Source organism: Plenodomus lingam, assembly GCF_022343315.1.
Source record: "Plenodomus lingam strain CAN1 chromosome Unknown contig_23, whole genome shotgun sequence".
NCBI lineage: Eukaryota > Fungi > Ascomycota > Dothideomycetes > Pleosporales > Leptosphaeriaceae > Plenodomus > Plenodomus lingam.
This window is the reverse complement of record NW_027093940.1, coordinates 829759-855050: the sequence shown is the minus strand read 5'-3', so window position 1 is coordinate 855050 and position 25292 is coordinate 829759. Positions and strand designations below refer to the sequence as shown.

Here is a 25292-nt window from a genome sequence, read left to right as displayed (position 1 = left end):
GGGTTGGCGTCCACGTCAAGATCTATATGAATCAAAAAGTTCAGACCAAGGATTCAAATTATGATACAATGTGAAATGATTGAGTTGGCAGGCTTTGGAGTGCATGTGAAGCATGATGGAGTCTTGAGCGCAATATCCAGACATTTTCCCTCGGATGAATGATGTTGTATATGTCAAGAACGACATGTCGCGGATTCGTCATGCTCATATTCGACATTGATCTCTCGAATGCAGTAGCCAAGAGTTTTTGTGTAAATCTGCATTTACATGGTTCCTACTGTAACCATAGCTTGCATCTATTTTGCATCCGACGTACATACTCCTCTTGGCGCAATTTTCCTTGTTGCTCGAGCGGCATGAAATCTGCTCCCTCCCATGCCATCTACCGTCCAAACAGTGCTCTGTGTGGCAATCACAATTCAGGAAGAAGATTCCCACTCCGAGTACAAACCCAAGTCTTCCTGCCTCACACCCACCATTTCCTCCCTCACGCCAATAATTCCTACTTTACCAATCTTCACTCCCCCGGGCGCATCCGCATCATCCTCGTCTCTGTACTGTTCGAGTGCAGTCTTGAGTTTGGCAAGGACGTCCTGCTTATCCTCGACCAGCAGGACAACAGCATCGAAGCCACCTGCACCGGGCACCACGCCGCCAACCACCCCTTCCAACTCCGAGCAGTAATCCAGCAACCTGGTCTGCTGCCTCGGCTCCATCGGGACACCAGACTGCTGTCCCATTTCCCTGATCAGACTGCGATTGCTCTTGATAATCGTCCTCAGCGTTTCGTACCGCGTCTCGTCTGGCTCGGGGCTCTGCGCCAGGCGCGTGAGTTCCTTGGCCAAGGCCTCGTTTCCCGCTTGCAAGTTGCTCCAGAGTGTGTCTGCGGCTTCCCTGTGCGCTGAGCGCCAGGCGAGAACCTTCTTCACCATGCTAGGCGTCTCGCTCCCGCAGTCGACGTCACACATGACCAGGCGTAGATGGCGGGGCATCTGGATTGCCGCCTTGTGGATCTCTGTGTCCCAGGCGGGGCCCTCGACCAGCGTCTTGAGGTTGCGGGCGAAGCCTGGGGTGCCGGGGGCGGGTAGTGTACTGAGTAGGGAGGGGGAGAAGCGCTTGTAGAGACAGGAGCCGTAGACGGCGCTGGCGATGTCGAAGCCGGAACCGACTTTGCCTTGGGCGTGGGAGTGGCTGGCTTGGGCGAGGTTGTGGAGGATGGTTTGGCCTTGGGGGGTGTTGAGGTCGAAGAGGGAGGGTGGGAGGTAGAAGGAGAGGAGGGCGGCGGTGAAGGAGGTTACGAGGGCGGCGGAGGAGCCGAGACCGGTTTTGTGGGCGTCGCGGAGGGGGACGGTGAAGTCGGGGAAGCGGCTGGGGTTGGAGGAGGAGGTGGTGGTGGTGCGTGGTTGGCCGGGGTTGGAGTAGTAGGCTTGGTCGGCGAGGATGCGGATGTTGGAGGGGCGGATGAGGTTGTTGGGGAGGAGGGTGAAGATGTAGGTTAGGGCGTAGGCGAGGGCGGTTTCGATGAAGGGGTTTTTGGAGGCGGAGATTGATTGTTCGTGGCCGCTGGAAAGGGGGTGGTTAGATGGGAGGTGAGTTGTTTGGGTGGCAGCATGTTGATTATGGAGAGTAGAGAGGTTGAGGAGTGTTTCTAGGTGGGTAGGTAGGGAGCTTGATCATTTTGATATGAGCTTGGATGGGATGGAGAGGATGTGAATGATTGGATGGATATGAAAGGGAAGAGAAGAATATGGATAATTAGATAGATGTGAAATGGAAGAGAAGAGTTTGGACAATTGGATGGAACTGAAAGGAAAGAAGATGCATCTTCAAGAGTAGAGAATATAACTCGCATCAAAACAATAATAAAGAAGATGTTGGAGAAAAAAGAGCAAACAGCCAAACTTCCCCCCTCTCACCAAAAAAACAAAAAAAACAAAAAAAAATACAACCACATTGACAGAGCAAAACGATAAAAAAAACCAAGTCCTACTCACACACTCAACTGTGTCACGGCAATCCCACCCTCCTCCCCCAGCGACCTATACCCATACTCCCAAATCGCCTCACGAAACTGCGGACTGGTCACGACGATGCCGGTAATGGTGACGCCAGAGCGTGTCTTGATTGGCTCGACGACAGAGTGTATCCGTGCGTCGAGGCCGAACACGAGGCCCGTGTAAGCGCGGTCGAGGACGAGATAGCCACCGGCGACTAGCACTTTGGCTGGACAGGAGACGGCGGTCGGGGTCAGTGAGGCCGCGTCTGCGTCTGGGTCGGTTGTGGGAGACATGGTGGGGGATGTGTGCGAGTACCAGGACAGTAAGTACTACTAGACAGGATGTGTGTGTATGTGGAGCTTGGAGGGGTCGATGTGAGAGCGAGACTGGGATGGATTGGTAAGATGGGGAGGGCGATGGGGGGTGGCTAGTGATGATGTCGGTGATCGGTTGGTTGGGCGGGAGGAGAAGGCGAGGAGGAGGAGGAGGAGGAGGAGGAGGAGGAGGAGGAGTTTGGGTGGATCTTTGATTGGGGGGATTGTAGAGTAGGGGTAAAGATGGGTTTACGAGTAATGGATGGGTGTGTAGGGTGTGTGTGTTTTGCAGTCGTTGTTTCCATGCCTGGCTCTTGCTGTTCTACAGTATTGTATAGTTAGCAGTAACATCTACCTATCCTCAAGTCCACAAGCCATCCATTGTGTGAGGTGTTCAACGTCACGTGCCGGCAACAAGCTAGCTTGAGAGTACTAGAGTACCATTATGTACATGTACTCTATGTATCCATGTGTTGGATCCATTTTCCGATGTGTGAGTCAGCCACGGATCCAGCCGGCCAAGTCCAACTTGTCGCCATCCTAGGCAGCAGCAGCATCTGGTCGAATGGGACATCCAAACGGTAGTCGGCGTCTTTGTCATCGGTGCAAACCGCCTCATCCATCTCGCCGACGACCGGCCCAAGACTTCAAGAGGGCTGAGCCACAACCCTCCACCACCACCACTCCTCACTCTCTACTCTAGAGTACCCGTCACTCTCTAGACCAGCTCTGTAGACTTGGTCGGGGAGGTCGAGCGAGCCCTCCGAGCCAATCAGGCGTGCTTGTCCAGAACGGGAAGAGGCTTTTTCTGCTGGCATGTGGCATCTGGCATGTGGCATGTGGCATGTGGCATGTCAGAAATTTTGGGGGGCAGACTGGAGAAAGAAGTTCTCTCCAACCACACCCCCCAAAAAGGGAAACGGGCCCAAGGCGGGTCGCGCGAGGATTTTTCGGCAGGCCTGCTTAGTCTCCAAATCTCCCATCCCCGTCCTTACCGTCCGCCGCCGACTTCATGACGACTACAGTGCGCGATGCACGCTCGAATCTTCCCTTTTCCCTTTGCCGCCCTAAATTAACACTTCGCCTGTCTTGCCTTCCAACCTACTCTCCATCTCTCTCTCTCTCTCTCTCTCTCTCTCCCGCAGGCCTTCTTGCCTGTTCTTTCCTTTCCCACACCCTCCCTCCATCCAGCCTTGGTTGTTTACGGGTCAGTCCGGAGACGTTTCCGATCTTGCGTCCAACTCTAATTTCCCGTCGACAACTTCCCTTCCCTCCCTACCACTCTCTCCGTGAAGCGCGTTTGTTTGGCGGTTGTCGTCAAATGAACCTGCATCATTGCCGTGTGATATCGAGAAGTACAGTACGTAGATTCCCCATCGCGTCTTTGCCATGCATCCCATGACCATGTTCCGATGTTCCTTGTTCGCACACCCAAGTGTCGAAAATGGCTGCCTGAACGTCAAAATTCATCGGCAACAGAACACACGCGACTGCGCAAACACCGACAAGAAGTCTGGCGACCAACAGCCTCGCGTCTCGTCACGCCAGCCATGGGAGAGAAACTTGAAGCTGACCATCCAGTAGTCTCACCCTTCGCATTGGAAGGGCTGCTCCATTTCCTAAATGGTCTTTAAGAGCTTCCATCTCGCGCGCCAGAGTCTTGCCAAAGGCTTCACGCACGGTTATGCTCAGTCAGTCGTTGCTGGTGTAAGCCAGAACAACCCTCTTGCCACACTACAACACGACCGCTTCCGCAAAGGCCTCAAGAACCAACATGCCTTTGCTTCTACATCGACCACCAGTGCTCTCAAGGCCCTTGCCGCAAGCGCACACGACCACCAAGACTCCGGTCTAGCCGCCTACTACTCAGCATGGCAGAAGACACAGCGGACCGAGGACAAGGAATGGTCGCAATTCCAGTTCCGCAAGCTGATTGAATGGGATCCCGCCGGCTCCAAGGCCGCCGTCGAGGCAAAGGAGAATAGCACGGCAATCGAAGAGGTGGCTGATCCTGTTCGTGCCCGTGCCACGGTCAACCGTGCATACAGCACAAGCCAAGTAGATGATTTCAGGAACGCCATCAACAGCGAAGAAGCGGAAAAAATTGCCCTCGCTCAGGTGGACGAGGCAATTGCGCAAGGGGCGGCCAAGGCAAAACTCCACGTTGACACAGAAGCTGTCCAGGCAGCGGAGGAGGAGCCTGCAGCCGTCCAAGAAGCCCAGCCCGAGTCACCGGCTACCGTTGCCGATACTCTTGTCAACTCTACCACTCTCACCCGCACAGACTCGACATGGACGGCTTCTCCAATCGAAGCACACGATGAATACACAGTACAGCTTCAGAGACTGGCTGAGAACCGCCAGTATGCTGAAGTGCCAGCCATCTTCGAGGCCATGCTGCGAGCTGGTCTCAAGCCATCGGTCGCTGCGTACAATGTTCTTCTCTCCGCCGCCATCCATCTCCCACGCGCAAAGCATCAGGTCGTTCCCAAGGCCTTGGACGTCTACTCTGACATGCTTCGTCGACGAGTGACTCCCGACACCGCCACATATACCGCTCTCATCGAGCTCCTCTCCGTGCGGTCGTTAGAAGTCATCTCGATGAAGCAGTATTATGAAGAGAAGCGTCTGAGGTACGGCGGAATGGAAGAGGACGGCAGGTTCATGCTTCAGTCAAACGAGACTGATTACGCGATCCTGGCCGAAGACGGCTCCCTCTCGGTAGCTGTCAAGCTCTTCGATGCTGCAATCAACGTCGAGGCTGGTCGCAACTTTTCTGAGAAGACCTACCGCCTACTCGTCACGGCTTGCGCCGAGGGCGATCGCGTAGAAGACATGGTCCGAATCTACTCCCATATGGAGGCCCGCAAAGTCACCCCCATTGCGGACATGTTTGTTCCCATGATTCAGGCCTTTGGAAAGTCGGGCGATTTGAGCAGTGCGGTCGAGTGCTATGACGAGTACAAGGCCATTGCCGTTGCCAGTGACCACGGCCTGGTGGAGATTGCAAGAAAGGACAACGATGTGTATGCGGCCCTCGTGCGAGCATACGCCATCTGCGGACGTTTTGCTGGAGGCCAGAGGTTTCTCTCCAAAATCGAGAGCACACTCGCCGCTCCCGAAGACGTCACTTCAGTACGCGATATTGTCACTCTAAAGGGTCTCCTGCCAGAATGGCTGAAAAGCGGTTCCTTTCAGGACGCCTACGTACACGCCAATGAGCAGCTCAGCCCACAAGCTCGACAGATCGCCATGGCTGCCATCTGCATCAAGGCTGCGGATCGCGATGCTATTCAGGTTGCCACGGATGCTTTTGAGAATCTGCCTGCCGAGGTGGACCTGTCCCGGCCTGCCATGGCCATGGCAGCTATGCACATCCGCAATGGAAACATTGAGGCTGCAGAGGTCTTCTGGAGGATGCTCGAGCTATCGCCGACTAAGCCAGACTTTATTGAGCCCACCTCTATGCACACCATTGCCTTGATAGGCAGTGGCCAAGCTGAGCGTGGACTTCGTCAAGGCCGCCAAATGTTTGCTCGTATCCGCGACTCTCAGTCCAGCTCTAACCAAGCTAAGATGGAGATTGTTGAGCAGATTGACGAGGCGATCGAGGTCATGGGTCACTTCATGATGAAGCGTGGCATTTTCCTGCCGGCCCGGTCTAGCATGGAACTGTTCTGGACCATGATTGAGAACGGTGGCCTGGTTACTCCCGTCGCTCACCATTTGCTCGCCGGTATGGGACCTGAAGCCATTGCCCAGCTCAGTTTCGAGGACATTACACTTCTTATGCAGGTGCAGTCTGGTATCATTCTTCAGGGAACTGAAGTCGATGTTGCTCATGCTGCGCGCTTCGCGCACCTGCTCGAGGTCATTACGGCAATTGGCTTACCTGTCAACAAGACCACCGCTAGTCTTGTGGAGAAGGTCCTCTCTCAGCTTGATAGGGGCGACCTTCAACACAGGTGGTACAGCTACAAGCACCCTGCACCCGAATCTCTCTACTCGCCTGCGCCATTTGGAGCTTACCCTGTCCAAGCACCAGTACAGCCTGCGGTTCCTACGTTTGAAGACCAGTACGACCCTTATGCCGCCACCACTGATAACAAAGGCTCTGTCGCCATCACCGAATTGCTCGAAAAGACCCATGGACGACCAGCATCACACCTGAATGAGGCTTTGATGAAATTCAGGAACATGCGTCGAGCAGGCCGCCACCCTCGATTCTTCACGTACGCCAAGCTCATCACTGCTGCTGCAAAGGAAGACCGCCTGACTCTTGTTCACGACATCCTCAACCTCGCCAAACAAGACGTCCCTCTGCTGCCACAGTACCGCATCGTTCATCATGGCTGGGTCACTATTCTGGATGCCATGGTCGCAGCCTGCCTTACCTGTGGTCAGCGCGATCTGGCTGCTCGTTATCATCAGGATTTGCTCGATATGGGCGCTGCTCCTACCGCCAACACCTTTGGTCTTTACATCACTACTCTAAAGGAGTCAACAAAAACCTTTGACGAAGCTACCGAAGCTGTCAAGATCTTCCTTCGCGCCAAGTCTGAGGGTGTTGAGCCATCGTCTTTTCTGTACAATGCTCTCATTGGTAAGCTGGGCAAAGCTCGTCGCATCGATGATTGCTTGTTCTACTTCTCCGAGATGCGTAGCCTTGGTATCCGGCCCACTTCTGTCACCTATGGTACCATTGTCAACGCTCTCTGCCGTGTCAGCGACGAGAAATTTGCGGAAGAACTTTTCGAGGAGATGGAGAGCATGCCCAACTACAAACCTCGTCCTGCGCCTTACCACAGCATGATGCAGTTCTTCCTCACGACCAAGCGCGACCGTAGCAAGGTTCTCAGCTACTACGAACGCATGCGTGCGAAGCGTATTGAGCCCACCACGCACACCTACAAACTTCTGATTGACACCCACGCCACTCTCGAGCCCGTCGACATGGAATCAGCCGAGAAGGTCTTGGAGCAGGTCCGCAACGCGGGTGCCGTACCCGAGGCTGTTCACTACTCTTCCCTTATTCATGCCAAGGGCTGTGTTATGCACGACATGGAAGGTGCTCGTGTCCTCTTCGACACTGTTCTTGCCGACACCCGGATCCGTCCTCAGGCCTGCCTCTACCAGGCGCTATTCGAAGCCATGGTCGCCAACCACCAAATCGCAGACACCGAAGTCGTTCTCCAGGACATGCGCGCCCGCAATGTCGAGATGACTCCTTACATTGCCAACTCGCTCATTCATGGTTGGGCTCTTGCTCATGACATCCAGAAGGCGAAAGCCATCTATGAGTCTGTCCCTGAGAGTAAGCGCGAGCCCAGCACCTACGAGGCCATGACACGTGCGTACATGGCTGTTGAGGATCGCGCTGCCGCCATGTCTGTTGTCGACGAGGGCCTTTCACGAGGTTACCCTGCGGCTGTCGCCGGCAAGATTCTTGAACTTGTCGGAGGTGGCAGGGTGTCTGTACCAGCCGAATTTGTTGCGTAAGCGTACATTTTTATTTTCCTTTTTCCGATTTTTTCGTCTTGGTGTAGATGTCTATACCTTTTTTCAACTTTCATCTTTCATGTGACGGCCGAGATTCAAAAGAAGATTTAAATCCGCCCCTGCCTATCGAGGACTCTACTTCCCTCGACAATGCGGCTCGATGGATTCTTCGCTATTTCAGTTTTCGGTCGCTTTTCCTTTTGCAGCGACGGCGTTTCAAGCACGGGTTCCTTAGCCAGCGAAGCGATGGTGTTCATTGCGATTGCGCGGGCGCTGGTGGACTCTGCAGTCATGGTAATTACATATTCGGCAGCATGGTGTTTTCCTACTTGGGTATTGCATCTGCGGCGGTCGTCTTCTGTTTGGCTCGACTGTACAATACCCATGGATTATACCATCTCCTCTCTAGATTAGGTTGGGGCTGGCTTCATGTGTATGCATGTTTGGGATATACATGAATGAGGGCTAGATTGAGGGTGGAATGTGAGTCAATTTAATGTGTGCAATGCAATGCCAGCCTGGTGATGTGACACATACGAAAGGATGACTTTCTACCGCATGGTCATTTTGGCTAGCAATTATCATCAGTCTTCAATAACGATGTTGAAAGCGTGGATTGAATCATAATGTAGTTTATGGCGGACATGGGACTGTGGCTACCTGTCGTTGGCGCTCTGGCCACGACCCTGGCCGATCAAGTAGATTGAATGCCGTCATCGCTTAAGCTCTCTTACTGGTGATCTCGCACTTCTAGACCTCAGCTCCCCGGCTTCCCATCTACACGACACCTCCCATTGACACACCTGAGCTTCCCAGCCACGCGGATAGCTTGGGCCCATACGCTACCATGGTACTCGAAGATGTCAACAACAGCACGCCAGACAACTTTGATGACAATCCCGACCCCTCCTCCAGCGATCCCTATGCATCCGCGTCGCGGCGGTCAGGCGAGCGAATTGATGCAACTTCGTTGCCGCAACCAATTCCACTTCTAGGCCCGATGATGGGCTTCACTGCTGGCTCGGTACGCTTCAAAACAGAGCAGACGATCCAGTTTGCAGAGAAGAGGATCAATCGGGTGCTGGAACCGTACGAAGTGCAAGCCTTCGCCTTCCATATCTACAAGCTGGAGCAAACCAAGAGCTATTTCGCAGCTGCAGGCTTAGCGGCAGGAACGTATAGATGTTGGAGCACCGCGGATAGCTTTCGCTACCCTTTCTACAAACCCAAGCTTGAGAGTATTGAACCGAATAAGTTTGGCATCGTGAGGGGGCCGCTGGCTATGTATGCGAGACATTCGTGGCGATTCTTGATGTATGCTACGGTTTCTTCACATTTGGGCAGTATCATTGGCCAAGCGATTGCCCAACCGGTGGCCGCAGTCAATACGAGCAAAGATCCTAAGCTGGAGCAATTCGGCAAAGATGTCAGGGCTGCCGACCCAAGATCGAAAGCAGAGCAGGACAGAGAGTTTGCGCAGCGGACAAGGCAGTATGAGCAGGCAGTAGAACAGCGCCCACGCAACAGGCTGCCTGTTGCGAAGAATGAAGACCCAGTAGACGACATGAATCCAGCAGCTGGAAATGAGGCCTGGGGCTCTCAAAGCCCCGTGACCGAGTCATGGGAGACTTACTCCAACGACGCATCACAGCCAGCGCCGTCACCACAGCAGCATCCTTCATCGATGGATAATCGGGATCGCCGGCCAGAGGCCAACCGCAAGTCGCCAACATCTTCACTACCATTCGACGATGATGCATCTCCCACTGGTGGCCTCTTCCAGGATGAAGTGTACAGCGCTCAGTCTCAAGCTCAGTCTCAATCTCCATCTCGGTCTCCACCACAGGGCAGACCGGGTGAATCGACTTGGGACCGTCTTCGTCGCGGCGAGGCACCCATTCCGGGTCAAAGAGTAGAGCCGCAACCACGTCGCCCGGAGCATGCACGTAAGGAGCGAAGAGAGGGATCCACTCTAGGTGACTCTTATACCTTTGTTGAAGGTGACGAGGAGAGGAAGAGAGAAAAGGAGCAAGCCCAGCAGGAGTTTGATGCAAGAATAGAGAGGGAGCGACAGGGTCGAGATTTCAGTGACGATGAAAAGAGGTGGTAATGGACGAGGTACTTTGCTATGCACGTGGTCTTTTCCTGTTTTCCGCCCCAGTAGATATCATTTTGGATCTCATTTGCGCTTGTGTAGGTAGTCAGTCCAAGCTGCAATACATCGCATACCGCACTTACTAACGCATCCTAGCGTATTTCTCGGCGTGAAGCAGAAAGTGCCTGCAATGTATACGCTGCCTGACTGGTTACTGCGCCTCGTCACCATCCTCAACTGTCCTCTGACCATATGATAACCCGCAGCCCCCGCTACCGTACCACTAATTCAAAGCTTCTCACGTATGGTCAACTTCGCAAGCGCGCACACACGCACCCTACGTAGCGTCGTTAAAATCATTATATTAGGGTACTCGAATAGCCCTTTCACCTTTCACGTTCATCTCTCACCATCTCGAAAGACGAGCACATATCTTCAATACTTTGTGAACTAACTCACTCCCCCTTTTACAACACACACACGTCAGATATGCCTCGTAGACGCAGGGCTTCTGAGGATCAAGGCGGCGATGGCGGCGGCAGCGAATTTGATGATTTGGATGGGCCTGCGAGACGATTGCGCTCGCGCTTCAGTCTAGAGGCTATGGGTAAAGGAAATGCTGAAGGAGGTAATGTGCAGACGGAAGACGACGCTTCTACTGCTTCCATTCTGGCTACGGGTAAGGGTAGTTCTGGTCCCACAGTTGTACAGACGGGTGATAACATTGCACCAGCTTCCTCGTTATCTTTGCGAGACAAGGATGCGTTCGACGACACCTACAGCGAAGAAGGCTCTGATGAACTGGGGCATGCATCTGTCAAGGATCGTAAGGCTCGATGCACATATGGCCTAGATGTCATTTGGGGCCGCAACGCATCGTCCTTTCCACTGACTCCAATGCCCTCACCCCCATCATCGTACCATGCCTCGTCGGCGTTTATAGAGGCTCCTGCCAAATTGAGCAGTGGAAGTTCTCAGAGGACACTGAGGGACTGGCTTACTCCACCTCCAACGCAGGCCACACTTTCACACGCTGTGCCAAATATTGTACAGCACTTTCAAGAGGGAGACCGCATTCCAGGCCATGAAGCACGACGCATTGATCGAGAAGCAATGCCCACGGGGCAGCCGACCCGTCATCACACGACCGTAAAATATATCTTGACCAAGGACAAATACGGCATCACTCGTCGCGTCGAATCTAGTCCGCCACTGCAGTTTTATTCCTCGAATGCATTGTCGCGTCCAAGTGGTGCTGATGATGATGACGATCGTAATCGTCGAGAACCAACACCGACCGATTCGGCAGTTGGAGACGACTACTATCCACCTCCAAGGCGTTCGTACGACGAAGACGAGCGCCCTACCAGGCCCCACAGAGACGACGACGACGACGACGACGGCGATGATGATGATTCGGACCCAGGTTCCAACGAGGAAGTCACGACGCCCCTGACTACATTCCACCCCTTCATCCGCCTTCCCTGCGAAATCCGCGAGAAAATCTACGAATTCGCTTTATCGGCCCCTCACCCCATCCTTCCGCATCTCTGCGACTTCAACCACAGCACCCAGGCTCACTACGGCTCTCCCAGGTTCCACGACCTCAACCAACCCGACCGCCACAACGCCGTCCACTCCTTGCTAGGCGTCACCCAAGTCTCCAAAGCCATTCGCGACGAGTCCCTGCCCGTATTCTACGCCATCAACGTCTTCTTCATTGGCAAAGACACGTCGTCGTACTTTGATCGTCTGGCCCACCTCGGCTACTTTCACCTGGTGCGCAAAGTGCAATTCCACATTGTCCACCGGCTCAAGAAGCGTGCGCCGGAGACGCTGCGCGGTCTGTCTAGTTTCCTCAAACAAAAGGCTATGTACGAAGCAGCATTGCGCAGGGAAGCCCAGAGCACGGGAACGGGCATGACGGCCACGGTGTGGGATGGCAAGGGTAAGGGTAAAGGGCTTGCTGTGCCGGCTCCGAAACCCATTGCTGAACTTGTGGGGGAGTCGCATCGTTCGCTGACCCAACATCCGCAATATCAGGTCGGCGGTCTGGCGGATCTCAATGTTTTGATTTGTTTGGGGAAGTTGTGTACTGCGGCTCCTTTTACTTCTGCTGGTCCTTCCCAAGAACCTCCGCCTGGTCCACCAACAACCTCTGCAAATCCCAGTCTCCTCACCATCCCCATTCCCTACGCCGACCTCTTCACGATATATCCAAGCCTCTCTTGGTTCCCGATGGTAGCAGCCGGTCTAGGCATCAGCCTGCGCTTCGTCCAAGACGTGCCGGTCGATGACTCGACCTCTGACTGGATCACCATGACATGGCGCCAGCGCTGGGGCAAAAAGAAGACGCTTCCAAAGAACACTGCACGAGGCCATTCCACGTCGAACCTTACCCCCGACGCCACCAATTCTGGCGTAGATTGCAACACCGCGGCTACTACCACATGGGACGAAGGCATCAGGCTTGGTGCACACGAGGTCAAGAGACGAGCGCTGGAATTAAATCCCAGACTGGAAGAGGAGCAACGCAGTCGGTTGAATGCGTATTATCGGATTGGCTGCAAGGGCGTCTTGACGTGGTTTGATGTTCCTACTGAGCCGCGGGGTGGGGCTGAGGAAGACGGTGTTGCTGGAGGAGAAGGAGAAGTCGACGCTGTTGCTGAAGAAGAAGATCTCGAGTTCACGGATGCAGCTGAGACACAATATCACAACTCCTCGGCCTATCCATATCAATGACCATGTCGACATTGTACACAGGTCCCGGGGCATCTAGTCACTACAAACTCACTCCTCTTGCGTCCAATGTTTGCTGGGATCTTGCGGGTTCACGGGGTCTTTGGCGTTTTTGCACTTTGGCGCGATTTTGCGTGCTCGGGTTGGGGGCTGGATGGGGGGCTGGGCGCGTAGGGTGGATTTGGGTTTGGTCGTGGTTATGGGCGTTGATGTGGGCGTTGGACATGTCAGACCAGACCACACATCACACCCCTCTTCCCGTCTCAAATCAACGCCCATGCCAGACCTCTACTCCAAACGTCGCCATCGTAAGGCACAAATCCAATTGTCATTTATGCATTTAGATGTATCAACCGACACGGATGTATTCCCTTTCCTTTCCTTTCCTTTCCTTTCCTTCCTTTCCTTCCTTTCCTTCCTTTCCTTCCTTTCCTTCCTTTCCTTCCTTTCCTTCCTTTCCTTCCTTTCCTTCCTTTCCTTCCTTTCCTTCCTTTCCTTCCTTTCCTTCCTTTCCTTCCTTTCCTTCCTTTCCTTCATTTCCTTCCTTTCCTTCCTTTCCTTCCTTTCCTTCCTTTCCTTCCTTTCCTTCCTTTCCTTCCTTTCCTTCCTTTCCTTCCTTTCCTTCCTTTCCTTCCTTTCCTTCCTTTCCTTCCTTTCCTTCCTTTCCTTCCTTTCCTTCCTTTCCTTCCTTTCCTTCCTTTCCTTCCTTTCCTTCCTTTCCTTCCTTTCCTTCCTTTCCTTCCTTTCCTTCCTTTCCTTCCTTTCCTTCCTTTCCTTCCTTTCCTTCCTTTCCTTCCTTTCCTTCCTTTCCTTCCTTTCCTTCCTTTCCTTCCTTTCCTTCCTTTCCTTCCTTTCCTTCCTTTCCTTCCTTTCCTTCGCTTTCCTTCGCTTTCCTTCGCGATCCTTTCCTTCCCGGTCATATCATCCATCCCGCACTTTTTTCTCGTCAGATTATATCATATACAAACACGTCTCTGCTCATCTCTGTTCGTTTGGGGGGCAGTCGTGGTGAAAGTGTGAGTCGGGTATAGGGTGTGGGATTGATAGGGCTGGGGGAGAGGGGAGTGTGAGGGGATGCGAATAGGAAGGGGGGGGGGGCAGTGGGAGTGGCAAGGGGGGATGGGATGGGAAGGGCAGGTAGTAGATGGTAGATGGCAAATACCCAAATACCAAATAGCAACCCCAATACCCACTTGGAAAATTATACAAAGCAGAGTACAGCACAGCACAGCGTGTGCCATCCACCTCCCTCCCCCTTATCTCTACTCCCACCCCAGTCTGCTCCGACCCCACCACCTCCGGGCAGAGGAATACGGTAAGATTTACAGGGAGAAGGAGGATAAACACTTGCACATATACATACAACACACCAAACACATAGGCACCAACAGGACATGTAAAATTGAATTTGGGTATGTACGTAAATCCCTATTTGCCACCATTCCATCTGCTTCCTCTTTCCCCTCCTATATTATACTACAGCATACCATACCATACCGCACCATACCGCACCATACCGCACCATACCGCACCATACCGCACCATACCGCACCATACCGCACCACCCCATACCAACCCCTTCCTCTCCTCTCCAACCCCGCCCTCCCTCGCCACACACACCCATCCCATCACGACCACCTCACCCCCGCCGAGCTTGAAAATGGAGAGAAATCTTGATGGTGTGGTGTGGTACATACAAGGCTTCCGGCTGGACGTGAGCATGTGTCTGGTTTAATGGGGTCGGGAGGGCATGGTGCGGACTGTAGGCATGGGGAAGTCAGAGGGGCATGTACATGCGGCGTCTCGACAAGCCGGGACATGCATGTGAGAACAGTGAGAGGAAGAGGGATGGGGGGTGGAGTAGCTCATGTAACAAGAGGCTTGGTGACGATAATCTTTAATTCCTTCCTCTCCTTCATCCTCACCCTCTTCCTCTTCCCCTTCCTCTGCCTTTTATAAAATGGTGCACCGACAGCCCGCCGTAGGTTCATCCTCGCCATCTCTCCGACTCGGCCCCTTGCCCGACTTTGCGTTTTCCTCGTCGTCGACGACTTCTTGCGGCTTGACCGTCATGTGCACGACGTTGGGGGTGTCGGTTTGGAAACGGCATTCTATTTTCGGGCGTATTAGTCTGGTTCGGGTCTGTAAGGGTGATGCTTGATGGAAGCGGTTGTAGGGGTGGTCTGGACGTCCGCGGACAAGGCCGAGGTGGCCAATGAGGACATGAGCAGTAATTGAAACAAGCCATGCCAAGCGCCTTGGACTCGGTGAAGACCGTTCGTCCGCAAAGAGACAACGTACCTTTGAGGGGCGATTTGTCGTCGAGCATGCGGCCGAAATGGATCAGTCGTATTGAACTTGGGGATGTTGGTCGGGTTTCCCATTCTATGGTGGACTGAGGTTAGCAATCATGTACAGCAGCAGACATGGTACCATGACTGGGTGTGGAGATGTTGCCGCATATGGCAAAGGCAGCAGACATGGTGAACGTCATGCGACACTTTGCGTGCATTGCGCATGCGACGGGAAGAAATGGGGGAACCTGCGTTAACCCTGTGCTCGCCTGCACGTGACCAAAGTAAAATCAAGAATGGAAAGAAAGTGGTGACAAACCTTCCCGCCAATCGCGCCAGATGAGCTCCTTCAAAGTATATACACTGATGTTATAGGGGTCCATGGCCTCAACGGTGACATTGCGCTTTTTGAGATACTTTTCGTCAATCTTGTAGGGATGTCGTGCACCCGTGGTGAGCAGCAGCATAATGACCAGCGTCGGCCCATTTGAATTGTCTGGGTCGAGCGCAGGCGTATCCGTCGACGGTCCTATGGCTTCCGTCTCCGAGCGGCTGAGGTCAGTGGGCGGCGCAGGCTTCGCGGCGGTGGGCGAGGCGGGTGACGCGGCTTCTGAGGGCTCCATGGCGTCAATATGTGGGTTGGTAGCGGCGATTTGGGTAGTAATGGGCGTGTCTGGGGATTGCGCAGTGTTGTTTGCGGGTGGCGGTGTTGTGGACGAGGATGGGAGAGTTCGCATCTCTACGGGGCTAGACGACAAGGCGTCTGAAGTGCTCGACGGCCGCGACGTCGACGTGTTGCTGTGTTGTGGAGGGCTCTGGGGCGCCGTGGAAGGCTGATGGGTGGTCGTCGAGGAGGCCATGATGGCTGGCCGGCCGAGACTAGGTGCGACGACGCCGTGCTGCTGTGTGAGAAGGAAGCAATTGCACGTTTTTCGGGCGAGGGCAGACCAAAGGGCAGGCGCGAGGTGAGTGCAGTGAATGTGTCGGGCGGTCTATAATGTGTGCTGGACTTTCTTTCCCCCCTGAAAGCCTGAGAGCTGAACAGCGAACAGTGGACGGTGAACGGGTGAAGTGAGTGGTGGATGGCGAGGGTGAAGTGAGTGGTGGATGGCGAGGGTGAAGTGAGTGGTGGATGGAGAGGGTGAGGGTGAGGGTGAGGGTGAGGGTGAGGGTGAGGGTGAGGGTGAGGGTGAGGGTGAGGGTGAGGGTGAGGGTGAGGGTCAAAGGTGAAAGGTGATAGGTAGAGTACTTACTAGTCGAGGTCTTGTCAAGAGCCTCAGGTGGCTGACCAGTCGGGCAGTTGCTGGGTTGGGCAATGCGGCGATTTAGATCATGGGCGAGGGCTAACCCGGTGCGCCAGCCAGGCCAGGCCAAGTGCGAGTCGTTGCGAAGTTGGCCGCCTTGTCCTTTTCTCCGCAATCTGCAAAGACCCGGCAACAATGATCCGCCGCCGTCCTTTCACTGGCCCACGCTTGTCTGGCCCCCACCCGACATGCTAAACCCAGTATGTGGGAGCACATGGTATGGGGCCCGGCTGTTCCCCCTGCAGCTGTGGTCTGTCTGTCTGTCTGTCTGTACTCTATCAGTGCATCCCAACATGGTGCGGCAAATTACAGTCCCTCCACCATCTATCTATCCAGTTACTTCACATCTGTACTCTTTTATCGCCATTGTCTCTGCGAAACCATATACCTCCTATTCCAATCTACAGGCTCGGAGCGGGGCACGCTGCACGCACACAAGCCCCAGACGAGCATGAGAGATTTTATGATGCATTGATACATACGTGCTGAGGTTAACCCTCTTCTCTTTCCATATACTTGGGATTCATTCATCATGCTAGCCTAACCCCATTGCCCCATGATGCAAGACGATTCCAAGCATCCCTCGTTGCACCATGGGCATCATCTAATCGTCACCAGCCAACCCTCTCTACCAGTTCATCTTCATCTTGTGCTCAATCTCAGTGTGGAAGTCGGGAACCTCGCGCAGCTCGTTGCCTATCCGCATCTCGTTAGCATCCCTCCTTGCCCCAAAACATCCCCCATAACATCTTCAACTTACCCGTGAATACATCCTCCCACCCAATCTCACAGTCCCTTCCTTCCAGAATATCCTTGTGCACGCTACTGCTTCCACCCAGCGCCGCAGGCCGCCACTCACCCGCCTGCGCAATCTTGAGCTCCATACCGCGTCGGACGGGCTCAGCGATGCCGAATTGTCGCCTCAGCATCTCCATCTTCAACCGGTCTTGTGTGTCGCGCCATTGTGTCAGACGGGCCTCAAGCGGGTGCGACGACTGCAGAGCAACCGGTGCGGACGAAGAGGATGCGCTGACTGTCGAGGTTTGCCCGAGGCGGGAGCGGAGAGCGTCGTGCACGCCGGGCGCAGAGGGGGCTGACGACTCGAGAGCGGTGTGGGTGGGGTGCGCTTTGTTGGGGACGAAGCGGAGAGACTGTGTTGCTTGTTAGTACTTGTATACCTCTCCATCACACCTGCAAATGAGGTTGCTACAAGGTTTGACCTACCATCTTGAAGAACGGTTGGCCAAAGAGTCTATGGCGAATGGTAGAAAAAGACGATGTGGACTCAAAGGTTATCGTGACCGTTTGTGATGAGATCCGCTGCCCAGGGCACTCGGAGGCGAAGAGTATCTGGTTTGCGGAGGTGAGTGTCCTGGAGGTGGGATGTCGAGCTGTGCTGTGGCTGTTGTATAGGTAGTCGGAGCTTACCTAGGCTGCGAGGTGACGCGCGCTAGTTGTCTTGGCACTCTTAAAAGTGGGAGTCTGCCAACATACACAAAGTACTTTAGATTTCAGAAAGTAGATGATCACCTCGAGCGAAATGCCTTGTTCCTTTGATCCAACCTAGAGCCCAACCATACTCTTGAATGGCACATCCCATAACACGCAGGCAACCGACATCGCCCCTAGACTAACAAGTCCAGCCATAAGCATATTCACAGCATTGTTATCAAGAACATCACTTCCCACTTCTACCCTTCTGCTTTCGTGCTGTGGATCAGCCACGCCTTTACCGCTACCCCCCGCCCTCAACATGGTTTCTGCGGCCTGGACCGACACCGTAGCATCAGCACTACTCGATTTTGGAATCCCCTCTTTGCCCTCCTGGTAGCTGCTGATCTTGCTGCGTATCTGACCACTTTTCCTCAGATGTAATGGTGTACTGCTGTGCACTAGCACCTTCCTGCCTCCTTCTCCCTCTACGATTTTGCCAGAATGAATGTCGACCACGCTGGCCTGGAAAAGTGCACCCAGTAGGGAATCCAACAGGGTTCCACTGAAGCCAGCTGCCGTCAGTGCAAGTGTATAAGTAGTCTTTTCGACAAAGTTCCAGTCTTTGCAGAAGGGTAAAAGTAATGTCGAAGTCGCCGATAGGATAAAGGAACCGAGGAGGCCTGCAGCCAGGCCAGTGACTGTGACACCACCATTTGTACCAGGCGGCACGACTCTCCAGGGTGCGGTTATAAGACGTGGCTTCGTGGTGGATAATATACCGAGTTCGGATGAGAAGGTATCCGCAGCGACGGCAGCATAATTACTTGCAGTTGTTAGCATTTACTCCCTGCTTGTACCACTGTTCCAACATACGCAACAACACCCACAATCAAGACATCTGTACCTCTATTCCAACACAGACCCTCTTCATCATGTCTGCCCTCCCTCTTCACCTGCCAAAGATGCAGCAGTATCAACACCGAGGCAATACCAGAGTTCGCAATAACTTGAACATGATTGCGCGACCCTTCCCCACCAGATGCACCGGCCGCCGACTGAGTCAATTTAGTTTTGATGTCATGTTTTACCTGTTCCTAGTGTAAATGACTGTAAATGTCGAACCGCGAAATACGAGGAACATACCTTCGTCACAGCCGTGCCAGCGAGAAAGAAAACAGCCAACAACGCGAAGAACACGCTCCACGGATGCACAGCATGTATAATCGCTGTTGCAAAGGCTGTCAGTATGCCAACTGGTGTTAGTGACTTTCGAGAATATGCCCGATAGACCAGAGCGGCGATTGCAGGCGCTGCTATCATTGGCTTCATGGTTGGTGTCGTTGTTGGATGTCTGGATGCTGCGGCGCGGTCGCAGCTGCCTGGCCTGGGAGCTTTGAGCGTGGGGATTGCGTCATGGGGGTTGGTCCGATGATCGAGTGGGTCCTACCGTCAGTGGAGACCTTGGCAGAGAGTCGAGACCTCATCTCTTCTTCAACTTTCACTCTCAACCTGTATATTGTCCTGAATAGACCGGTATATAATAGCGAGGGACTGAATTGTATTGCACGGCGAAGACTGCAACAGAAATGTTGCCTCCCTGACTCTTTCAAAGAGGATACAACGTCTCAGTACCACAACATGTTACCTACCAGCTCTGATGTCTTCTTGATCTCTTTCGCGCGTACCGGGCATGATCATTGAATTTCCTTAAACATCGCTATTCACCCCATGAGTGCAATTTCTAGTGGCTGTACGTGCAGTTACGCGCGTATACCTCCCAGATAGACAGAACTTGGACACACAAAGGACCCGGCCTTTCGATATCAAACCACCGCAGCCTACAATCTGGATGTCTTCTGAGTCTACGAATCACAGCTAACCATCTTCCTTCTCGATGAGGGCAAGGTGCACTCGCGCGCTCTTCTGGGAGTGTAAATGAAAATAAGTTGGTGTTAGACCACATGAGTTGAGAATGTGGGTGCCGGAGGAACACGTCCTTTCACAGTGTCAATGCATCTGACTTTCTCCAATCTTACTATCTACGGTCTTGTATTTTATACCTACTACTGAGCCTTCGCAAGTATGGTGTACAACCGTAATGACATCGAGTACCTACCCAAAGAGGTACTGCTCTTGCCTCACCGAGATATTTCTTATAACGTATATCACTCAGAAAGAGCAAGCGCCCCCCCCTCCCCCACCGCAGTTCCAACACTGACGTAACTACCCCTGACGCCCTGACTTCCAGGCCAGTTTCTATGCATTATCCCCAGACTGCAAACTATAAGATACAGACCTCTCTCCCTCTCTCCCCATACCACCGAGAAATCTCCACTGAAGCTTCTCAACTCTAACAATTTAAAAACTCTCCGATCAATTTCTTCCACATCCTCGCACGTCTCAGCGAATATGAAGACCTTTATGACTGTCCTCGCCCTACTCGGCTTCCTCAGCCTGGCCTCCGGTGCCCAGGTCCGAGACACCAACACTGTCGCCGAGACGCCCTGCGAGTGGTGCTCCAACGTCTACAAGGGCTGCCAGGATGTAAGTCGCCCAAACATTACAAAACAATCACCTAGAGATGCTAATTATTCCTAGCGCTGCTCCACGATCAACGGCTGCAACGATGTTTGCATGCAGCAGGCCTGCAACTCCTACATCAATGGCAAGACTTGCAATGTGGTGTGCTTGTGGCATTGCTAGAATGGTGCAGATACCTAGCGACAGGTTTCTGGCACTCTGAACATGCTTGATTATGGACCATGCGGAAATTCTATACGGTTTCTAGGTCTGGGGCTTTGACTCGGATTATCAGTTGTGGTAAATTGAAACATGCGACGAAGATGAATGCTAGTCTCTTGCAAGCCCAATGTCCACAAGTTGCAATGTGTGCTGCCAAATAATTGACAGAATCTATGATCTTCTCCACCATGTGTAAATTCCCTTGTATTGCCACTCATTTACCCAACCCACACTCTTCCTTTTCTCATCCTCAATACGAAGGTGCAAAAAAGCCTCGCTTCCTTCAATCGAATAGCGTGTCACTTACAATACCTCTGATATGGAACCAAGCCCCGCCAACCAACCCATGTTATATCGCTCCTGCTTCACCGCCTTGCTCCATCACGGTACCATAACTGAGAGGCCCGCTTCAAACGTTAAAATTGAAAGCCGAATTAGGAACACTTACTTCTCACATCGCATACAAAAAACTCCGCATCTACATCCACTGTCTCATTTACCACTCAGCACACCAGCGCCACACCCAATACCCACGCCTCAGAATCCTCAACTCCACCACCCATCAGCCTCGAAACTCGACCACTCTCTCAACCATGAGGCTCTCCACCACCGTCCTCACAATCACCCTCTTCACCCTCGCCCTCAGCCTCCCTGTACCCCAGGCCAATAGCAATGCCCTCACACTCTCGACCCCTAACACGGACCCCGCACCCGCACCCACAGCCATATCATCCTGCAGCCGGTGCACCACGCTCTACAATATTTGCATGAACGTAAAATACCCCCCTTGGTACCCCATGGTAGCGGTTCAAGAACATGCAGTTGCTGATTTGTGAACTGATATCTGTGATAGACCTGTCTCAAGTTCGTCAAGGACCCTATGAATTGCCATGCTACTTGTAGCAAGTTGGGGGGATAGGAATCTGCTCGGTTGAGATATGTGGGGGGGTATTGGGGGAGTGATGGGTTGGGCGTGCTTGGCCGTGGGTACGTGATGTTGAGGTTTGGTGGATGCGGAAATATTTTGGGTGCTTCTTGTGCTGCTGGGTATCTTAATGCCTGAGGATATGGTATAGGGTTGATTGGAGGGGGGAGGGTTGTGCCGTTTGGGTTATATATCATGGAATTCGAGGTTAATACAGGTGTGATGCATTTTAGCTCCCAACAATTCGTGAAGTGGAGAGAAGAACGCTGTGGATATCTTGCATGGTGGGCATGGCCTCGAACGCGTGTATGTAGTCTGTGACTGCGGTCGGAGAATGTCTAGCAGGTGCAAGTTGCTGTACGTCACGGTGTTCATGCTGCTGATACGTGTGGTTGTTCTGGCCATAGCTCTTGTGTTCTTCATTGTGCGTGATGGACTTCGGGCAACTTTGCTTCTGTTCTAGAGCATCGAAAGGAGCGCCGTGATGTTGGAGGTTGACCAAATTTTTTGGTTCTTCACAAATTCAGGAATCTGAGCATAATGTGCTGCAGCGAGTAGATTTGATAGTGGAAACTAGAAAGTCGCAATTGCTACTTGTGGTGTATGAATCGCAAGTAACTATCCCTCACCTGTACGTGCGACATTCTATGGATTCCAAGCCGAGTCGAGAGGACGTGGAATGCGCTTAATCTTGTCTTGCTGAACTTCAAGGACCGAATTTCGAAGACGGTGTATAGTAGATGGGAGAGCGCTGGGTGAATTGACTAACTGAATGGAGCCGTCCGTCGAGTTGCAGGCTTCGGCTGGACCTGCCTGTTGTTGCCCCTTTGCGGGGAAATGTATCGTTGCAGTTTGCTGACTCGTGGGCCTCAAACAATGAACCTTGCAACAACCTCGGACCTATCCCATCTTCATAAATCACTCATCAGTGTGGGCTAGACGTACGATCTCTCACCGCATCTACGTTGGCGCTTGTGGTCATAGTTTTGGGACGGCGTCGGCTGGTTGTATGCAACTCCTTTGATCTTCTCTGATCCCACTTGGTGCCACTAAAAATAGAGCAACTTTCGGGATTGACATGGCTCGTAAGCAATGCTTAATCTTCCGAGAAAACGTCCGTCATCATACTGACCTTTCAAGTCCAAGTAGCTGCTGGTGTCGCAGGCACGGCTGCGCTCGCTGCATACCTCAATGCCAAATTTCACATTGCGCACGATCTCGAGAATGCACGAGACGGACTTGCACTCTCCCCAGATGTCGTTGACTTCATGACCAAATGTGCTGCACGCAAACGCGTCCTCACATACCATGTTTTCGAAGATCAAGCCAGGAAACAGCCAAATCATCCTTTTCTTGTATTCGAAGGCAAGACATGGACATATCAGCAGTTCCATCAGGCGATTGTCAGTGTGGCTAATTGGCTGATCGATGATCTCGATGTCAAAGTGGAGGAAGTCGTTGCTGTAGATGGAGGTAATAGCCCAGAGTATGTGATGCTCTGGTTTGCATTGGATGCTATTGGCGCGGTTCCGAGCTTTATCAACTGGAACTTGACAGGAGCTGGCCTTGTGCATTGCGCAAAGGTAAGTCTGTGGTCTGGCTATCAGGCATCCTACAATGTTGACAGATGCACAGATATGTAATGCGCGATATCTGATTACAGACGTGGACGTGAACAGCCATGTTGAGCCATGTCGATTGGAGCTCGAAAAGCTGAATGTCAAGATCCAGTACTACGACTCGTCCTTTTTCGCTACTCTAAATAACCTTGTTCCCATACCAGCGTCGCGTCAGGAGGGTATCAGTCTGGATTCGGTCCGGTCACTCCTCTACACTTCTGGTACTACGGGCCTTCCCAAAGGTGTCGTATTGAGCACGGGCAAAGAGCTCCTTACAGGCTATACTATTGCAAAATATCTCAAACTGACACCAAAGGACCGCATGTACACATGTATGCCTCTATATCATGGCGCTGCCCATGGTCTGTGTGTAACGCCTACCGTGCATGCTGGTAGTACCGTTGTCTTGGGCAGGAAATTTTCTCACAAGACATTCTGGCCCCGGGTTGCAGCATCTGATGCCAACATCATTCAATATGTTGGCGAGTTGTGTCGGTACTTGCTCAACGGTCCACCTAGTCCATATGAGCGTAAACACAAAGTTCAAGTCGCCTGGGGCAATGGCATGCGGCCTGACGTCTGGGAACCGTTCCGCGAGCGCTTCAACATCCCTATCATCAATGAATTGTATGCTGCTACTGACGGCCTGGGCGCAACCTTCAACCGGAACGCTGGACCTTTCACTGCGAATGCTATTGGTCTCCGAGGTCTGTTATGGCACTGGAGATTCAATGACCAAGAAGTCAGAGTGAAAATGGACGTGGATACGGAAGATATAAAGAGGGATGGGTACGGATTTGCTATAAGATGTGGTGTCAACGAACCAGGACAAGTTCTGCATCGGCTGACTCCGGAAACACTTGCGAGCTCACCGGGCTACTATAACAATGAGGCTGCAACGAAAAGTAGGCGAATTGCTAATGTGTTCAAAAAGGGTGACTTGTAAGTGGTGGTAGTGTGGTTTCGCTCAGCACAAATTGACTGTAGCAGGTGGTTCAAGTCTGGTGATGTGATGCGACAAGACAAGGATGGACGCGTCTTCTTCGTCGATCGCCTAGGCGATACTTTCCGCTGGAAGTCTGAGAATGTCTCTACCAACGAAGTCGCCGACATGATTGGCAAATTTCCTCAAATTGCCGAGACCAACGTTTACGGAGTGCTAGTGCCAGGCTACGACGGGCGTGCAGGCGCTGCTTCAATTGTGATGGCAGACGGAGTCAGAGAAGAGACTTTTGATTTCCAAGGGCTGGCCAAGCATGCCCGAGCCGTTTTGCCTAGTTATGCTGTTCCATTGTTCTTGCGAGTCACACCTGAGCTCGAGTACACTGGGACTTTGAAGATTCAAAAGGGTAGACTGAAGAGCGAAGGTGTGGATCCAGAGAAGGTTACTGGCTCAGATCACTTTTACTGGCTGCCGCCCAATAGTGATGGATACATACCATTTATGAAGAAGGACTGGGAAGCCATCAAGAGCAAGAGCGTGCGTCTAACTTAGGTTTAGTAGGATGAGATAATTCAATCATATTCTCGGGATACATATGCGAGATAGAACGGGACGAAATCTACTCATGTAGTGTGCCGTGGCACAGGGTAATGGCAGGAGGATATGTAATGCTTGGGGATTTAAATAGGCACCCGACAATAGGGGTATGTCTACCATCATATACGACACATGAGAAAGAATACAATTGAAGGCACGAATTTCCTCTAACCTGCTTGCCTTATGCTTATGAATCTTGATGTGATGAAAGTATTGATTGAAGAATCTATGGACGAAGGGCCAAGGTGGCTAGATATAGACATCCCCACTAGTCCCAAATGGGTGTCTCCCAGTCAACCCGGGATAGGGGAGTCGCCAATGGTGGTGGGCAGTCACCACCTTGGTATAAGGTAAGCACTATAGGTGATATAGAAATAATAGTCCCCTAAATCTATAGTAACTATAAATATAAAGAAAATAAGAGAAAAACTATATCCCCTAGTCTCCTAAGTAAATAAGATTATCCTTTATTTATTATATCTAATATTCTAGCGTCTAACTTCTCTAATATAGGCCTTAGGAGTGCCTTTATATATAAGTCTATAAGATTATTACTAGATTAAATATATTAGATATTAAAGTTGCCTTCTAGGAATTATTCTCTTATAAAGTAGTAATAAACATGGATATACTTTAATTATAGGTTTAACTTCTAGTCTTAAATAAGTGTAATAGCTAGTTTATTATTAATAAGTAGGTAGTATAGTAGTATAACTAGCAGGAATTCTATAATAGCGCGTTAAGCCTAGACAAGATATAATACTATATATAAGGTAGCTATATATTCTGC

General features: G+C 52.3%; 9 protein-coding genes across 9 annotated transcripts; 5 read left to right on the top strand and 4 right to left on the bottom strand.

The window, feature by feature from the left end:
- Positions 1-419: 419 nt before the first annotated feature.
- IAQ61_006006 (uncharacterized protein) lies at positions 420-2290 on the bottom strand (the record flags this gene model as incomplete). The annotated part of the gene is made up of 2 exons (XM_003835922.1): positions 420-1563; positions 1995-2290. The coding sequence occupies 2 exons, from the start codon at positions 2288-2290 to the stop codon at positions 420-422; spliced, it is 1440 nt and encodes a 479-aa protein (XP_003835970.1).
- Positions 2291-3934: 1644 nt separating this feature from the next.
- On the top strand, positions 3935-7810 carry IAQ61_006005 (uncharacterized protein; the record flags this gene model as incomplete). Its single annotated transcript, XM_066097022.1, has 1 exon — positions 3935-7810. The coding sequence occupies one exon, from the start codon at positions 3935-3937 to the stop codon at positions 7808-7810; it is 3876 nt and encodes a 1291-aa protein (XP_065953014.1).
- A 107-nt stretch (positions 7811-7917) lies between these two features.
- IAQ61_006004 (uncharacterized protein) lies at positions 7918-8103 on the bottom strand (the record flags this gene model as incomplete). Its single annotated transcript, XM_066097021.1, has 1 exon — positions 7918-8103. One exon carries the CDS (start codon positions 8101-8103, stop codon positions 7918-7920), a length of 186 nt encoding a protein of 61 aa, XP_065953013.1.
- A 554-nt stretch (positions 8104-8657) lies between these two features.
- IAQ61_006003 (uncharacterized protein) lies at positions 8658-9920 on the top strand (the record flags this gene model as incomplete). Its single annotated transcript, XM_003835925.2, has 1 exon — positions 8658-9920. The coding sequence occupies one exon, from the start codon at positions 8658-8660 to the stop codon at positions 9918-9920; it is 1263 nt and encodes a 420-aa protein (XP_003835973.2).
- Positions 9921-10394: 474 nt separating this feature from the next.
- Positions 10395-12647, top strand: IAQ61_006002 (uncharacterized protein; the record flags this gene model as incomplete). Its single annotated transcript, XM_066097020.1, has 2 exons — positions 10395-10584; positions 10639-12647. The coding sequence occupies 2 exons, from the start codon at positions 10395-10397 to the stop codon at positions 12645-12647; spliced, it is 2199 nt and encodes a 732-aa protein (XP_065953012.1).
- A 1387-nt stretch (positions 12648-14034) lies between these two features.
- IAQ61_006001 (uncharacterized protein) lies at positions 14035-16074 on the bottom strand. The gene is made up of 3 exons (XM_066097019.1): positions 15258-16074; positions 14946-15029; positions 14035-14755 (listed from the first exon to the last, which is right to left on the bottom strand). Exons 1-3 carry the CDS (start codon positions 15796-15798, stop codon positions 14598-14600), a joined length of 783 nt encoding a protein of 260 aa, XP_065953011.1. The 5' UTR covers positions 15799-16074; the 3' UTR covers positions 14035-14597.
- A 796-nt stretch (positions 16075-16870) lies between these two features.
- IAQ61_006000 (uncharacterized protein) lies at positions 16871-19005 on the bottom strand (the record flags this gene model as incomplete). Its single annotated transcript, XM_066097018.1, has 7 exons — positions 16871-16938; positions 17003-17393; positions 17467-17614; positions 17671-17692; positions 17823-18499; positions 18550-18764; positions 18820-19005. 7 exons carry the CDS (start codon positions 19003-19005, stop codon positions 16871-16873), a joined length of 1707 nt encoding a protein of 568 aa, XP_065953010.1.
- A 1080-nt stretch (positions 19006-20085) lies between these two features.
- Positions 20086-20379, top strand: IAQ61_005999 (uncharacterized protein; the record flags this gene model as incomplete). The annotated part of the gene is made up of 2 exons (XM_003835931.2): positions 20086-20220; positions 20275-20379. 2 exons carry the CDS (start codon positions 20086-20088, stop codon positions 20377-20379), a joined length of 240 nt encoding a protein of 79 aa, XP_003835979.2.
- A 1855-nt stretch (positions 20380-22234) lies between these two features.
- Positions 22235-24667, top strand: FAT1 (long-chain fatty acid transporter fat1). The gene is made up of 4 exons (XM_066097017.1): positions 22235-22428; positions 22484-22926; positions 22979-23904; positions 23950-24667. Exons 1-4 carry the CDS (start codon positions 22422-22424, stop codon positions 24455-24457), a joined length of 1884 nt encoding a protein of 627 aa, XP_065953009.1. The 5' UTR covers positions 22235-22421; the 3' UTR covers positions 24458-24667.
- Positions 24668-25292: the final 625 nt, after the last annotated feature.

Excerpts from the sequence above, each read along its gene's own strand:
- FAT1 (XM_066097017.1), top strand. Across the intron at positions 22,927-22,978 it reads GCCTTGTGCATTGCGCAAAG|ATATGTAATGCGCGATATCT; the intron begins GTAAGTCTGTGG and ends ACAGATGCACAG. Across the intron at positions 23,905-23,949 it reads GTGTTCAAAAAGGGTGACTT|CAGGTGGTTCAAGTCTGGTG; the intron begins GTAAGTGGTGGT and ends AATTGACTGTAG.
- IAQ61_006001 (XM_066097019.1), bottom strand. The coding sequence starts at position 15,798 with ATGGCCTCCTCGACGACCACCCATCAGCCTTCCACGGCGCCCCAGAGC. Across the intron at positions 15,030-15,257 it reads CTGGCGCGATTGGCGGGAAG|AATGGGAAACCCGACCAACA; the intron begins GTTTGTCACCAC and ends AGTCCACCATAG. Across the intron at positions 14,756-14,945 it reads CGACAAATCGCCCCTCAAAG|AATGCCGTTTCCAAACCGAC; the intron begins GTACGTTGTCTC and ends GCCCGAAAATAG.